Source organism: Drosophila eugracilis, unplaced genomic scaffold, assembly GCF_018153835.1.
Source record: "Drosophila eugracilis isolate 14026-0451.02 unplaced genomic scaffold, ASM1815383v1 contig_2154, whole genome shotgun sequence".
NCBI classification, from domain to species: domain Eukaryota; kingdom Metazoa; phylum Arthropoda; class Insecta; order Diptera; family Drosophilidae; genus Drosophila; species Drosophila eugracilis.
The window spans coordinates 1313292-1327484 of NW_024573038.1; the positions used below are offsets into that span (position 1 = coordinate 1313292).

Below are 14193 nucleotides of genomic sequence, written 5' to 3' on the forward strand. Positions count from 1 at the left end.
CAACTAATTCTAAATTGTCACCCAAACATTTCACTTTAAAAAGCTTGATCTAACAATTTGTAAAAATTGTAAAAATGGTTAATTTTTTTTAAAGATTTTCTACTTACATAATTGGAAGAACTGCAATATAAATAATAAGAATTCTTTGGTGGTTTTAATATGTAACTGATTTCTTTATTTAAAGTAGTTTCTAACCTAAATAAACGAGTCATAAAAAGAGTTACCGTAGACTTCTTTATAGGACCAAGAATTGTAAATTTTTATAAAGTAAAAAAAAAATTAAAAATCCTTCTGTTACTGATTTTTAACAATTACTCCTTCATTAACTCTTATTTAAATAAAATTGACACTGTGAAAAACAACGAAACCTTCGGAGAATACCAATTCTTTTTACTTTTAATAGCAAATAAAAAATATAGACTAGAAATTATATATTTTTTCAAAAGATAATCCTCTGCAATTCATCAATTCTATAAGCAGCTTGAAGCCACTGTTTACTCTAAAAATAATCGAATTTTCCATATGGAATAGTTTCACCACCGATGCATGACCAAGGGTAAAAGTCTGTGTCCGAAATGTCCCTCACAATGAACTCCCGACCAACGGTCAACTAATCGCAGTGGAAAATCCAAAAACCAATACTGCTCTAATTGCATCGGAATTATTATGGCTGACCTCAAGCGAAGGGCGTTGATGAGCGTTGACCACGGTCCAGGTCGGCAATGAACCTCAAAGAAGTGGAAACAACCGTTCGCAACACACATGACTAAGCGGACCATCGACCAATTTTAAGGTTAATGACTGTGTTTACGCAAAATAAATGTGAACCCCAGCCCAAAAAAGCGGTTAACTAAATTAAATTGATAGCAATATGCTAAATAGATGAGATGTGGAATGAGTATTAGAGGCGATAGCCCAATAAGGGCCCAAATAGTTTTGTTTTGTTTTGTTCTCGATTTGTTAACCCGTGCTAAATACGTTTGAAATGCGTTTATGGGAGATTTTAAAATATTGCGTATACGCCGCTTGGTTATGCACGAACGAACAAACCGAGCTGCCCCTGATGGGCGGCCGATTAAGCTCCATTAAAAAAGCGTTTTATGCTTTAAAAATTGCAAGCATTCGGCGGCGAACTCTATAAAAACAGTTAATGCCGGAGATTTTGCATTCAGTCAACGTTCGAGGATTACACACGACAAACACGGAAAGCACAATCATGTCAGGGAAACAGACGAGCAATTGCCTCTGGTTGGTTTTGGTCCTCGTCACGATGCTTTTTCAGCCCTCAGAGTGCCAGTACTATGGATATCCCTACTACGGAGGAGCTACAGCAGGAGCGGGATCGGGCTACGGGAACATATACGGCAGCGGAATGTACGGATACCCCTACAGTTATGGCGGATATCCGTACTACTCGTACCCCAGCTATAACCCGTACTCTATGTTCGGCGGTGGTGGTGGATATGGGCAATACGGGTACCCCTATGGAGGATATCCGTACGGCGGCAACGGCATGAGTAAGTAATCAGTCTCCGCGCTTCTTAGTCATTGCACCCAAGTAATATGCAAGTGTTCTGGACTTGTTTTCTCCTCTAGATGTAGCATACGCCAGTAGCAGTGGAGGATTCGCAACAGCTAGTGCGGGCGGAAACGGATATTACGGCTGAGAGACAGAGGAACATCGCATGCTAAGCTAGTTTTACTGTACATACTGGTTAAGTCTTCCTACTATGTTAGTGTACTAATGCTAATAAATATAATAGTTATGTAATATGTAATACACGAAAAAAGAGATTTTGTTTTTTTATACTTTCATGTATATCAACTGAAAAGCAATTTGATCAAAGCATTAACTATCGGAATAACTAGTACTCTAATATATTAACTGATTTTACAGTAAAGGAAATAAATAATAAATTGAATAAATCAATAGGAATAGGAAGTTTGTAAGATACATTAACCACAATTAAGTATATGGGCTTGCATCTCTACCCCAGACCAATATGTAAAAAAATATGAGGGCGAGGTTTCAATATCCTAAATTAAAAATATAACAAATTTCATACATTATAATATTCAGTATGGTTTGTCTTGACCAATGCTCTGCAGCCCTGGGGAATATCCTTCAATTGAAATATTGAGATACCGGTTGAAAAACATTGAAAGAAAGAAAATATTTTGTGTTTTTTTCTGTTATAAATTAACTCATTTAATGACTCATATAAAAATAATATAAATAGATATATAAATAAATATACTTATCGTATAATAACACATTTGAATCCACTACATTTTCGCGCGTAAGATATATCTGTGGATAGTGTTGAGAAATGTGTTTTTAATTTATCGGTCAGCCGATAACTCCCGGCAGTTATTCGGTTGTCTTATCGGCTATGAAATCGTTAGCCCCTTCTGTTTCGACCAAATAGTCTCACAAAACACAAAACAAAAGCATTGACGTCGTGCTCTCGCCAAATTCCGCCGCCGTCGCCTTAAATAAACACAAAGTAAGCCTAAAACCAGTGCAAAAATCGCAATATTTTCAAATTTGAGATGGAAAATGGAATAAATAAGCAGTCATAGGGGGAAGGCTAAAAGGCGGCATAAAAACATTACAATTGCGTAATTGGGGCCAATAAGAAAAACAACAAACACAAACTGCATTCAAATGCGCCTGTGTGCGAGTGCGAGCGTGTGTGTATCTACAGCTGAGCAGTAAATTTTTTTGTTTTCCTATTTGGCCTCAAAAAGCAACTTGTGACTAGTAATATCGGTTTTTGCGAATTAAAATTAATGTGTACTATATCTTAGTACATTATTTAGCACTTGACGTGCAGTGAATGAAAAGAGGAAGACAAGGTAGCAAAAGTATGCTTACGTTGAAAAGTGCTTGCTCCACATTTGTCGGTCCCTTTCGCCCCCCCTCTCTTTATCTATCTTTTCTCCCCTCCATCTCTTTCCCTCTCACGGGGCTGCTCACGCGCACCGTGGGGTGTTTTTTCATATTGTTTTGTGTGCCGCTTTGGCCCCTGCTCTTGCCTCCCCTCTCCAATGGTTGTGCCGCTTAATTTCATAAATCAAGGCAGCGTCAGTTAAAAAACAACAAGAACTACTTACTTCTGTTCGATTCCCCTTCCCTTCAGTCCTTCTTTTCTATCATTCTGGTTTCGGCAATGGGAAATTTCCGTAGCCACCGCACAGTGGAAGAAGATTTTTGGCCCTAAATTAAAATTACATGACTGCAATCTGTGCTTTTATAAGTAGGTCATTAAGTCTAGAGCCAAGCTACATAAGTTGGATAACTCATACTACAACTTAAGCAGCTTAAAGTTAATAAAGCCTAGATAGTGAAAAGATAGTTCGCACCCTTAAAAGTCCAAATGTTTATTCCCACAATTAGATCTTAAATATCTACTTAAAGAATCACAATGTATCTAACTACAAAAAGACGTTTCTAGCGATCATTTGTTAATTACAGAGTTGATTTAAGGTAACTATATTAAAATTAAAATTAATATAAAACTCTATAATTAAAATAACATCAGCTTTATGATGAATTTATCCCACTGTGCGCATAGTAGACAGAACAGCTGATGCTCGTCAAATTTTAGCTTTCTGCTTGTACATAAAAGCACTTTTAGAATGCAAGTGTGAGTGAGCGAGGAAACCGCGATATCGATAAAAAAACAAAAAAACTAAAAAGACATCAGTCATCAGTTGACAAACTGGCCAAGTTGATTTAGAATAGCGCTGCAGTACGTATATTTTTGTTTCGCAGTGTTTTCTTATCTGGGGGTGTGTTGGGTGCTTCACGTTTGGCTGCTTATCAGAATCACGCGACTCGTCTCGGACCCCCAATGAATGGTCAAGGTTGCTGATAAATGAATACTAATCAAACGCTTGCTCGCTTTCGCTGCCTTATCGGTCAGATAGCAAAATTCTAGGTGATACGAGCCGACGACGACGAAAAATCTAGAGAGACCCCTTATATAATTCGGCAGTAAAGGAGACAGGCCCCTAATCCCGACAAGATGTTGCGAATGCTGAGAAGTTCTTCCTCCAGGTGCTCCAATCTGCAGCAAAGCGTGGTGAAGAGGTAGGTTTCAGTATATAACTTTTCAATTTAAACATCTAACATGAAATGTTATCTAACTATTTCTGTTAGGAAGGAGAAAATATAAAAGTATTAATATATTATTCTTATATTATGTCAATAATTTAGTAACTGATATATATTAAAACCGATTCAATCTTCCCCTACAGCTGCACTCGAAGTCTGGGATCTGTTATACCAGCACTAAACCTTAAGGATTTTCCAATCGTAAATGAGCCGATCCTGACATATCGCAAGGACTCAAAGGAGCGTAAGGCCCTGGAGCAGGCTCTGAAGGGCACGGCCTCGAGCTGCGAGGAGATTCCCATTGTGATTGGAGGCAAAGAGTACAAAACGTCGGAGGTGCGCTACCAGGTAATGCCCCACGACCATCAGCACAAGCTGGCTAGCTTCTACTACGCCGACAAGAAACTCATTGAGAAGGCTATCAAAACGGCAGTGGAAACGCAGCCCAAGTGGGACCGTGTGCCCATTGCAGACCGTCTCAAGATCTGGGAAAAGGCAGCTGATCTTATGGCGACGACGTACCGCCAGGAACTGAATGCTGCCACCATGCTGGGACAGTCCAAAACGGCTATCCAGGCGGAAATAGATTCGGCAGCGGAGCTGATCGACTTTGTACGGTAAGTGCTCCTCTAGGGCTTTAGCGTGAAGTAGAATTTTAAAGGAAGTGTCTTCTAAATTTCAAAAAAATATTCTTTAGGGGCTTTATAAAAAAGAAACTAAAGATATCATCTAGTTATATTAATTCATTATTAGTCTGTTCCAAAATTAAAATCAATACTTTACCTTTCAGAATGAATGCCTACTTCCTGAAGGAGGTCACCAAATATCAGCCCATTAGCGAGGATATCAAAGTCACGAAGAACTCTTTGCGATATCGTGGCATTGATGGCTTCATCGCCGCAGTCAGCCCTTTCAACTTTACAGCCATTGGTGGCAATTTGTCCTACACCCCAGCTTTGATGGTAGGTCTAGCTTATCCTTGAAATTTCCAATAGATTATCGGACCGCCCTTCTTATTCGCAGGGAAACGGTGTGCTGTGGAAACCGTCGGACACTGCCATGCTGTCCAACTGGCTAATTTTCAAAATTATGCGTGAAGCGGGAGTGCCCGACGGAGTCGTTAACTTTGTGCCTGCCGATGGGCCCGTGTTTGGGGACACCATTACCGCCAGTCCCCACTTGGCCGGCATCAATTTCACCGGCTCAGTGCCGTAAGTAATTGCCGGTCTATTGATTTTCCTATTCAAACCCATCCCTTCCGGCAACAGAACCTTCAATCGGCTGTGGAAGCAGGTAGGCAACAACATTGACAACTACGTCAACTTTCCCCGCTTGACTGGCGAGTGCGGTGGCAAGAATTTCCACTTCATACATGCATCAGCCGATGTTGAGTCGGTAGTGACATCCACAATACGTTCGGCATTCGAGTACTGCGGTCAGAAGTGTTCCGCCTGCTCGCGAATGTATGTGCCGGAATCTCTGTGGCCACAGGTTAGTTCAAGGTGCATCAGATTACGTTGTTTACGGTATACTAATCCTCGAACTTCTAACCGGCAGATCAAGGAAGGCCTGTTGTGCGAAGCGTCGAAGCTGAAGATTGGAGACGTTCAAGACTTCAGCAGCTTCACGTCGGCTGTGATTGATGACAAAGCATTTAAACGCATTACGGGATACATTGAGCATGCTAAACAGTCGTCGAACTTGGAGATTCTTGCCGGCGGCACTTACTCGGACAGCAAGGGGTACTTTGTCAATCCGACCATTGTCCTAAGTAAGGACCCCAAGGACCGCATCATGACCGAGGAGATTTTCGGCCCTGTTCTATCGATCTATGTGTACAAGGAGTCTGACCTCCTAGAGACCATGAAGCTTGTGCACACCTCAACAAAGTTTGCTTTAACCGGAGCAGTATTCGGCCAAGACGAGTAGGAAGACTCCTTGAAAAAGGTTACATCTGACTCATAACATTTGCTTTCAGGGACTTCGTCAAGTGCGCCCTTCAGGAGTTCAAAATGGCCGCTGGAAACTTCTACATCAATGACAAGTCCACCGGATCTGTGGTGGGTCAGCAGCCATTCGGCGGTGGTCGAATGTCCGGCACAAATGACAAGGCCGGAGGACCTCATTACATTCTGCGCTGGACCTCTCCGCAATCCATCAAGGAGACATTTGTACCCCTACGTGACGTTAACTACCCATACATGTGCGAATAAGCTGGATGAATTGGGATGTGAATGGGGAGTGGGAAGGTGATTAGGAGAAGCAGAACAGACAGGAATCTCATATAACTACTAACTATATAAATATATATAAATGTATTTTGTTGAAATATTTTTAAACACCACCCCAAGCCCCGACCCCGTAACAACTATGTAGTTCACATAGCAACGCACTCTATGAATCTCGAAAAAACCCATGAGAATGCCTCGAAAAAGTTGTAAATTGATATGCTGATACCTTTCGAACCACAAACACACCGTGACATCGATATTTTAAATGAATACTATATAATATCATTATTTTAAAGTACGATTTATACACAATGTGATTATTTAATTATATGTTTTTTAATTACATGGTCCTCCTTTTGTTTTTATCTGTAATCTGTAAAGATATTATTTGTATACGGTTAGACCCTTTCCAGTTACGAACTACATAATGCGCGTCTATGTACACACCTATGTATGTGAAAGCAAACACTTGACAATACATTTTGATTACTAGATGTGAAAGATCATGAAGAGATAAAGTGAAACCTAGTTACATATACCGTAAGCATCAAATTCATATTAATAAATATTTAAATTCCAAAACGATTGTCTAAAAAGGGGTAATTAAGGCTTTATTATTTTTGCATATTATGAGCAAGGACTATATGTGGCCCGAATGCATTTTATTTATATTCCCTGAAAATTTTAACGAAATCCAAAGTCAAATGTAGATATAAAAGTGTAATGATTAGATACACATCCTAATCATATCAAGTTAAATAATTGATTTTAAGAACTGTTCCCTTGAAGGGGCATTCGACTTGCAGATCTCACACTTAGATCTATATATATATGTTTAACCACTCAGAAATGCACTTAGCTGTTTCTTACTTCTGTCCTTCCTTCCCTTGCAGCTTCATCAATGGACACTATTTTACTTAATCTTTAACGGACATTTCTGATCTTAACTATTAAACCCTTTGATAACATTTGGGAAAGCTTTAAAATTCACCCTTTATAATTCAAACTTTCCGAGTGACAACTTCAAAAGACTCAGTACGCTTAGCCGCATTTTTATCTAAAATCAAAACTACAGCCGATTCAGTTATTTAAAAATACATATATTTCTTTCAATTTTAAGTTCATCTTAAGTTGAACTAAAATTATTGTTTGTCCGATCGACAAATTAGCGATTTAATCTTTTACATATTGAAGTTTTGATGCGATCTTACACTCTTACATATGAGAACCAAAAACTGGTTATCACCACAAAATAACGGAAAATGTCTTAAACACTAATCGAAATAGTCAATCCTTCGTTTAACCTAAGCGTCTGAAAAATCCTTTGGGTTTTGTGTTTGATTTTCAATAAACCTTTTTAGAATAATGATTAACAATGATTTGATAGATAATACAAATAAAATGTATTTGGTTTAAAAGGTTTATAAAAAGTCAGCAAAGTTATTGGTAACATCCAGATCGATCAGACAAAGAAAGGGTTTCATCCGTTACAGTCATAAGAACCATTATTTAAAGGGAGAAAAGATGGCTACAAAAGTTAGAAGTACGGACTCCTCAAGTCAAAGCAAGTGTTTGGAAAATGTCTACCAGTTGGCAGAGTTATTGCATAAAGAAACTATTCTACATACATAGTTACTGCTTGCTTACTGACTAAACGTATCCGTTAGAATATTGATTATTTCATAATGTATGTATAAATCTAGTCAAATTTTATAGAATTGACGCCTATGTCGATTTGGCCGCCTCGATAGCTGCCGCGCTTCTTCTTAGTCTTCTCGTGTTTGAAGGACTTGCCGCGCGTGTGCTTCAGGTCTTTGTTGGCTCGCTCGCCCCAAGAGCCGGCAGCGTTTTTCTAACGTGGTTTACAAATAATATAAACATGTTAATTCGATAAAATAACTGCATCTAGGGTGTGTGTGTGTGTTTATGGGTGGGTGGCACTAACTAAACTATATCTAATTGTCGAACGTGATCTTCTTGTTTGGCTTTGGCGCCGACGAGTCGAAGGATTTGTTGCCGAATCCACCGCCACGGCCGCCTCCACGACCACCACCTCCCCGTCCACCACCTCCACGACCGCCGCCTCCGCGTCCACCGAAGCCGCCACCGCCTCCACGGCCGCCACCTCCACGTCCACCAAAGCCACCACCGCCTCCTCGACCGCCACCGCCTCGTCCTCCTCGATGGTTGTTGTCAAAGCCTCCAAAGCTCTTGCGATCGCCCATCTTCTTGAAGCCGCCTCCTTCTCCGCCATCGCCGTTCTTGTTGGACTCCCAAGTGCTGCGATCTGGACGTCCGGAGAATCCGGAGCCACCCCTACCGCCGCGTCCGTTATGTTTCTTGAAACCGCTATCCTGGAAGGGAGAGAAACGCCAAAAGGGGCGAACCACAAATTAGCAACGATTTGAAATGCATGTTCAAAATAGATCAGGTAAGTGCCACAAATGATTTGAGTTTTCTGCACGGCGCATCTTGCTAATTTGTGTGTCCGCCTCTTATCAGCCTCTCAGATATCCCCATCCCCATCCCGGTTGCTCCTACGCTCTTCCAATACACACACACCCACAGTCGCGACTCAAATCCATTGCGGCACTCACCTTTGCTTCGAAGGACATATCCTGGACACGGGAGTCCACTATCACATCCTCGGTGCGAACCCGCCGGAATGGTGACCGTCGGCCACTTCCCCCTCCGCTATTATTGAACTTATTGTTACGGTTATAATTGTTGTTGGGTGTGGAGTTAAAATCATTCTGCTGCGAAAGGCAAACAAGGGAAATATTAACTTCCTGGACAGGATTCAGACAGGTGTAAAAATTCTACTGTGTTCCCTAGTATAGGGCATTATTTTTTAGTTGACTATCTGTTAATATAAATTTATTGTTAATTATCTATTGATTTTGAGAACAAATGTTCAAAGCTGAAGATGTTGTTGTAACGCAGTCGTTAGCTTTTTAGAATACTTCTGAGTGTTCGCTTAAAATGTGTTAAAAGTTTAGGTTCTCCACTATAAGTTAGAAAAGCCCAGTTTGTGCATCACTATTACTTAACGCTCTATAAAGTACCCCGACTCACCTGTTGATCTCCCGATTTGACAAAATTGTTGTACTTTTTGTTTGGAGTGGCCTCGTCCTGGTCACCCCCACTGAACTTGCGCTTTTGACCGGGCTTTGCGTCACCATTGGCCACCGCCTGGGGCTTGACCTCGCCAGACTCTTCGCCAGAGTCACTGTCGTCGCTGCTGCTATCTCCCTTTTTGGTTGGAACAGCCGTCTTTTTGACAGCTGGTTTCACCGCTGGTGTTTCGTCGTCGCTAGAATCCTCACTGCTAGAGGAGGCAGCCTTGACCGGAGTTTTGGCAGCAGCTGCCTTTGCAGGCTTTTCGTCCTCAGAGCTGTCGCTATCCTCCGAAGAGTCTTCGGAATCGGCTTTCTTAGCGGGAGTAGCCTTTGCAACAGGTTTGGCAGTCGGCTTCTTAGGAGCCTCCTCCTCATCAGAGTCGCTGTCTTCGCTGGATGAGGCAGCCTTCTTGGCTGGAGCTGGTTTTGGTGGAGCAGCAGATTTCTTGGGAGCTTCGTCTTCCGAGGAACTGTCTTCGCTAGATGAAGCTGCCTTCTTGGCCGGAGTAGCCTTAACGGGTGCGGCCTTTGCAGGTGTTGCTTTTTTGGGAGCCTCGTCTTCCGAGGAACTGTCTTCACTGGAGCTCTCTGCCTTTTTAGGAGCAGCCTTGGCCTGAGTCGCCTTTGCAGGAGCTGCGTTTTTCTTCGGTGCCTCGTCTTCTGAGGAACTGTTGTCACTGGAAGAAGCCGCCTTCTTGGCAGGTGCAGCCTTGGCCGGCGCCTTCACTGCGGGTTTCTCATCATCGGAGTCGCTGTCCTCGCTGCTAGAAGCTGCAGGCTTCGCAGCGGGCTGGACCGCCGGCTTTTTGGCGGCTGGCTCGTCGTCGGAATCGCTGTCCTCGCTAGAGGATGCGGCCTTTTTGACTGGTGCTGCCTTAGCTGCAGGCTTGGCGGCGGGTTTAGCCTCCTCCTCTGAGCTACTGTCCTCGCTGCTGGAGGCGGCTTTCTTGGCTTGGGCAGCTTTAGCAGGTGTGGCCTTTACAGCAGGTTTTGCATCATTTTCATCGGAGCTGCTTTCCTCGCTACTGGAGTCGGCCTTCTTTGCGGCAGAAACTAGCTTGGCTGGAGTGGCCTTTACTGGAGCTGCTGATTTCTTGGGAGCCTCGTCTTCTGAGGAGCTGTCGTCACTGGATGAAGCCGCCTTCTTTGCAGGGGCAGCCTTGGCCGGAGCCTTCACAGCAGGCTTCTCATCATCAGAGTCGCTGTCATCGCTGGAGGATGCGGCCTTCTTGACAGGGGTTGCCTTGGCTGCAGGCTTGGCGGTGGGTATAGCCTCCTCCTCCGAGCTGCTGTCCTCGCTGCTAGAAGAAGCTGCCTTCTTAGCGGCCTTACCGTTTGTTAGAGGAGCTGCTGGCTTCTTTGGCGCCGCTTCTGCCTCAGAGTCCGAATCGCTGTCATCGCTGCTGTCCGCCGTCGTCGCCTTGATTGCCGGGATCTTGGTGGTGCTCTTCGTTTGATAAAACTGCAAAATCTCACTTAGCTTTGGAGTGTTTTTGGCTACATTGGCCTGTAAGTTGGAAGGAGGAAATGTTGTTGGTTAGCGAACACGTGGTCACAGAGGTATTTGTAAACTTGCAGGTGAGCAGCTCAAGGAGCTACCGGTACACAGAACAGGTAGCCGTCTTAGCGCCTTTGAACCCAGGATGAATATGTCACACATTTTCGGTGCAATAGAATTGAAAAATTGCATTTGCCGCCTTACACTGAAACTTACCGCCTTCGTCTTTTGTTGGAAAACCTTGGCTAGGTTCTTGTCCTTAGATTGCAGGTACTCCAAAACGATTGCATCGGTTATTTTTAGCAGATCCGTCATGATTGTTCAAACTAATTTACTATATTTTCCGGTCGCAATTAATTCCTAGCCGCACGCTCGTTCACACTAAAAAGAATGCGCACACACACGTGTTTTGACTTTTAGACTGTATGGCAACGCATGCTTACTGCCAAGGTCTGGCCATGCTGCTCTACGTGGCTTCAAACCGCTATTCAACACTATAAGTACGGTAAGCACACGTTTTACGATACCAACTATGAAAGAGGAATAACTTTCAATATGGCCTAAATGTTTCTATTACTGGCCTGTTAAAAAAAACCATAATTTATAATCCTCTAATATTTTTTAAGGCATTAATTAAACTTAATTATATTATTCATTGTTAGTTACGTGATAAAACCATTTTAGCTCTATACAATGTACAGTAATATATTCTAAAATTGTAGTAAACAGAACAAGATGTTACTACCATAAGTATTTATTTAAAAAAATTTTAGAAAGGGTTATTGTTATGGAACAGAGGGCATAGTCTGGAAAACCTCAACCCATCTGGAATTCAATCGTTCATAAAGCACTTTAAAAAATTTGAATATAACAATATTATTGTTATCAAAACATGAGTAACTTTAACCAAATACTAGAGGAATATGTAAAATAAATTAGCTCTGACCCTTGTATTTATTGAAATGATGAACATGGGTAATATGACCTTATATGACTGTAAATATTCGGGATATTTAGGCGCTCCACTTACGGTCACACTGCGGGGGAGGCAAAGGGAAGAAATGGTCGTATTTTTGTTTGTTATTCAATTGAGTTGCGTTTGTATCTAAAATAAATCAAAAACAGCCTGCGGGTAGGAGTATATTTTGTTAGACGTTTATCTAGATTTGGCAGGGAAGAGTGGTCCAGCCCGGCAATGGCTGCCGAGCCGGTACCCCAGATCCTGCGACTGAACGACGATTGTTTGGACGAGATTTTCGATCGCCTGCAGGACCTGCCAACAGAAGTTTCCTTCGCGAGGAGCTGCCAGCGGTTTCGACAAATTTGCGTAGCCAAATGGCGCACCTGTCGTGCATACGAGCAACTTGATCTGGACAAGTGGCGGGAAATGCTTCCCAACTATGAAGATCTGGTCTACTTCCTCACCCAGATGCGACTGCACATAAGGGAAATGTGTGTCTCCAGTTGCCTTTGTGCTCTAATAAAAGATTTGGATGAAATGCACATTACGGAGCTGCCATTGGTGTTTAGTTTCTACTATGATGCTGAGGACGTAGACTGCTATCCCTCGAACAGGAGCATTCGGAAGCTGGCTCAGTTGTTGCCGGGATTGCGAAAGCTGCGTCTCACCACGCCCATTGACGGGCGGTACCTGTCTCACTTCCGACATCTGCAGGAACTCCATCTCTACGAAGATCAACACAAGGCGTATGAGCTGCAACAAGAGTATCTGGACGAAGTGTGCCAGTAAGTTGGGCTCTACAGCTACCAAAAGTTTCACAGCTAACTTTTCACTTGGCCTACAGCAAAATGCATGATCTTCGGGTTCTGGATATTCGGACATACGACATGATCAGCAAACTTCAGCTGGGAAACTGCCTGCAGAGCCTAAGGAGCCTCGTCGTATTGAAGCTAAATCTTGCTACATTAAAGCCCATTCTGCCTGCCGTTCTAGAGCTGCCCTCCCTGAAGAAACTAGTAGTCCTGCTGGACAACGAGTGGCACATACCGCCACTGGTCAGTCCAGATAACTACGACCACAAGATTCGCGAGGTCAGCGAGTTTTACGAGATCATGGAGAGAAAAGCCAAGGATATAGTTGGCTTTGCCGTCGACGGGTATTACATGCCACTAGAACCAGGGTGGGATGAAAAGCTGCCCATATGGACGCATCGCAGGCTAAAGTGCTTGGCCATTTGCAGCTGGACCCATCACGCAGACTACCTAGAACGCTATACCTGTATGACAGACTTACAGCTGCTGTGCCTTCGCAATTGGAACGAACTGAGCGACGATATTCTCCTTAGATTTGTGGAGCTCTGTCCTAAGCTGGAACATCTTGACGTGTCTTACTGCCGCGATCTGACGCCAAATTTTCTACCCCGCGCCCTGAGTGTTCTTACACAGCGAGAACCATACAAACAGAAGTCGGGATTTGCACGGTCGCTTCCTCTACAGCTTTACTACGATCTATGTGGCTTCGAGGATTTTGTGGATAAAGGGGTAGCTATTAACTAATATTGATCTATTAGTGCCTAATATGTATCCTCTGCAGAATCTCAGAAACTCTCCGGAATATCGTGGATATATTGTTTTTACAGCCGACTTTCCCGTCGACTCGGAACGAGGTCTAAGCTTTGTAGACCGCGGCTATCAATTTGAATTTGACTGCTCTTTGAATATGTAAATATACAACCTAAAATTATATAAGTATTTATTATTAAATATTATGTTGCACAAAAAATGTTAATTATTTTCATTCTGAAATAAATTAATTAGTTATCAAAAAAGTTTCACTAAAAGGCACCTTTGAACGTTCATATGTAAATGTTTAATATATTAATTTCAGTATTCTAACACTTATGCCCTTTTCCAGCAGTGTCAGATGTGCCTAGAATTTTCGATCTATTTTAAAGCGAAAAACCAGGCAATTGTCACATAAGAAGATAGTTTTCCTCGACCTATATAATTTAACTGCAGTTATAATCTAATTATTTTTGCTTTTGTGGTAAGATTAAATCATTCCGATGCATGGCTTCTGACGGCAGAAGAAAGAGAAATAACCATCAGGAGGCTTGAGGAAAGTATATTTCGTTTAAAGGACATAAGCTGTTATAGAAAGTTTACCAGTTTCTAGCTGAACTTGAATTTAAGAACTTTCTCTTTAATTTTTAGCATTTTTTTTATCATCATTTTTGTAATAGTTTTACTATGTTAAACAAGAGC

At 42.2% G+C, this 14193-nt stretch overlaps 4 protein-coding genes across 8 annotated transcripts; 3 read left to right on the forward strand and 1 right to left on the reverse strand.

Annotated features, from left to right (window-relative positions):
- The first annotated feature begins 1216 nt into the window (after nucleotides 1-1216).
- On the forward strand, nucleotides 1217-1737 carry LOC108108705 (shematrin-like protein 1). Its single transcript, XM_017216810.1, has 2 exons — nucleotides 1217-1517; nucleotides 1597-1737. The coding sequence occupies exons 1-2, from the start codon at nucleotides 1217-1219 to the stop codon at nucleotides 1665-1667; spliced, it is 372 nt and encodes a 123-aa protein (XP_017072299.1). The 3' UTR covers nucleotides 1668-1737.
- A 644-nt stretch (nucleotides 1738-2381) lies between these two features.
- Nucleotides 2382-6933, forward strand: LOC108108749 (delta-1-pyrroline-5-carboxylate dehydrogenase, mitochondrial). 3 transcript variants are annotated; one of them, XM_017216905.1, is made up of 8 exons: nucleotides 2382-2507; nucleotides 3930-4096; nucleotides 4264-4737; nucleotides 4911-5082; nucleotides 5144-5331; nucleotides 5389-5611; nucleotides 5678-6045; nucleotides 6099-6933. In XM_017216905.1, exons 2-8 carry the CDS (start codon nucleotides 4032-4034, stop codon nucleotides 6331-6333), a joined length of 1725 nt encoding a protein of 574 aa, XP_017072394.1. In that variant the 5' UTR covers nucleotides 2382-2507; nucleotides 3930-4031; the 3' UTR covers nucleotides 6334-6933. The 3 variants fall into 3 exon arrangements, with proteins under 3 accessions (XP_017072394.1, XP_017072396.1, XP_017072395.1); XM_017216907.2 differs by having other exon boundaries at nucleotides 2397-2507; nucleotides 3934-4096; XM_017216906.2 differs by lacking the exon at nucleotides 2382-2507 and adding an exon at nucleotides 3638-3755.
- Nucleotides 6934-7430: 497 nt separating this feature from the next.
- LOC108108748 (nucleolar protein dao-5) lies at nucleotides 7431-11406 on the reverse strand. Of its 3 annotated transcripts, none has more exons than XM_017216901.2 (4): nucleotides 11185-11401; nucleotides 9427-10977; nucleotides 8949-9107; nucleotides 7431-8203 (listed from the first exon to the last, which is right to left on the reverse strand). In XM_017216901.2, exons 1-4 carry the CDS (start codon nucleotides 11281-11283, stop codon nucleotides 8051-8053), a joined length of 1962 nt encoding a protein of 653 aa, XP_017072390.1. In that variant the 5' UTR covers nucleotides 11284-11401; the 3' UTR covers nucleotides 7431-8050. The 3 variants fall into 3 exon arrangements, with proteins under 3 accessions (XP_017072390.1, XP_017072393.1, XP_017072389.1); XM_017216904.2 differs by having other exon boundaries at nucleotides 8091-8705; nucleotides 11185-11406; XM_017216900.2 differs by lacking the exon at nucleotides 8949-9107 and having other exon boundaries at nucleotides 8091-8705; nucleotides 11185-11402.
- A 604-nt stretch (nucleotides 11407-12010) lies between these two features.
- LOC108108817 lies at nucleotides 12011-13787 on the forward strand. Its single transcript, XM_017217015.2, has 3 exons — nucleotides 12011-12714; nucleotides 12774-13470; nucleotides 13523-13787. The coding sequence occupies exons 1-3, from the start codon at nucleotides 12164-12166 to the stop codon at nucleotides 13652-13654; spliced, it is 1380 nt and encodes a 459-aa protein (XP_017072504.1). The 5' UTR covers nucleotides 12011-12163; the 3' UTR covers nucleotides 13655-13787.
- The last annotated feature ends 406 nt before the right edge of the window (nucleotides 13788-14193 follow it).

Coding starts and splice junctions, on each gene's coding strand:
- LOC108108748 (XM_017216904.2), bottom strand. CDS start 11,283: ATGACGGATCTGCTAAAAATAACCGATGCAATCGTTTTGGAGTACCTG. Junction 10,978..11,184: donor TCCAACAAAAGACGAAGGCG/GTAAGTTTCAGT, acceptor TCCAACTTACAG/GCCAATGTAGCCAAAAACAC. Junction 8,706..8,948: donor ATATGTCCTTCGAAGCAAAG/GTGAGTGCCGCA, acceptor TCTCCCTTCCAG/GATAGCGGTTTCAAGAAACA.
- LOC108108705 (XM_017216810.1), top strand. CDS start 1,217: ATGTCAGGGAAACAGACGAGCAATTGCCTCTGGTTGGTTTTGGTCCTC. Junction 1,518..1,596: donor GTACGGCGGCAACGGCATGA/GTAAGTAATCAG, acceptor TTTCTCCTCTAG/ATGTAGCATACGCCAGTAGC.
- LOC108108749 (XM_017216905.1), top strand. CDS start 4,032: ATGTTGCGAATGCTGAGAAGTTCTTCCTCCAGGTGCTCCAATCTGCAG. Junction 5,612..5,677: donor CGGAATCTCTGTGGCCACAG/GTTAGTTCAAGG, acceptor TCTAACCGGCAG/ATCAAGGAAGGCCTGTTGTG. Junction 6,046..6,098: donor GCAGTATTCGGCCAAGACGA/GTAGGAAGACTC, acceptor ATTTGCTTTCAG/GGACTTCGTCAAGTGCGCCC.
- LOC108108817 (XM_017217015.2), top strand. CDS start 12,164: ATGGCTGCCGAGCCGGTACCCCAGATCCTGCGACTGAACGACGATTGT. Junction 12,715..12,773: donor TATCTGGACGAAGTGTGCCA/GTAAGTTGGGCT, acceptor CTTGGCCTACAG/CAAAATGCATGATCTTCGGG. Junction 13,471..13,522: donor AGGATTTTGTGGATAAAGGG/GTAGCTATTAAC, acceptor TATCCTCTGCAG/AATCTCAGAAACTCTCCGGA.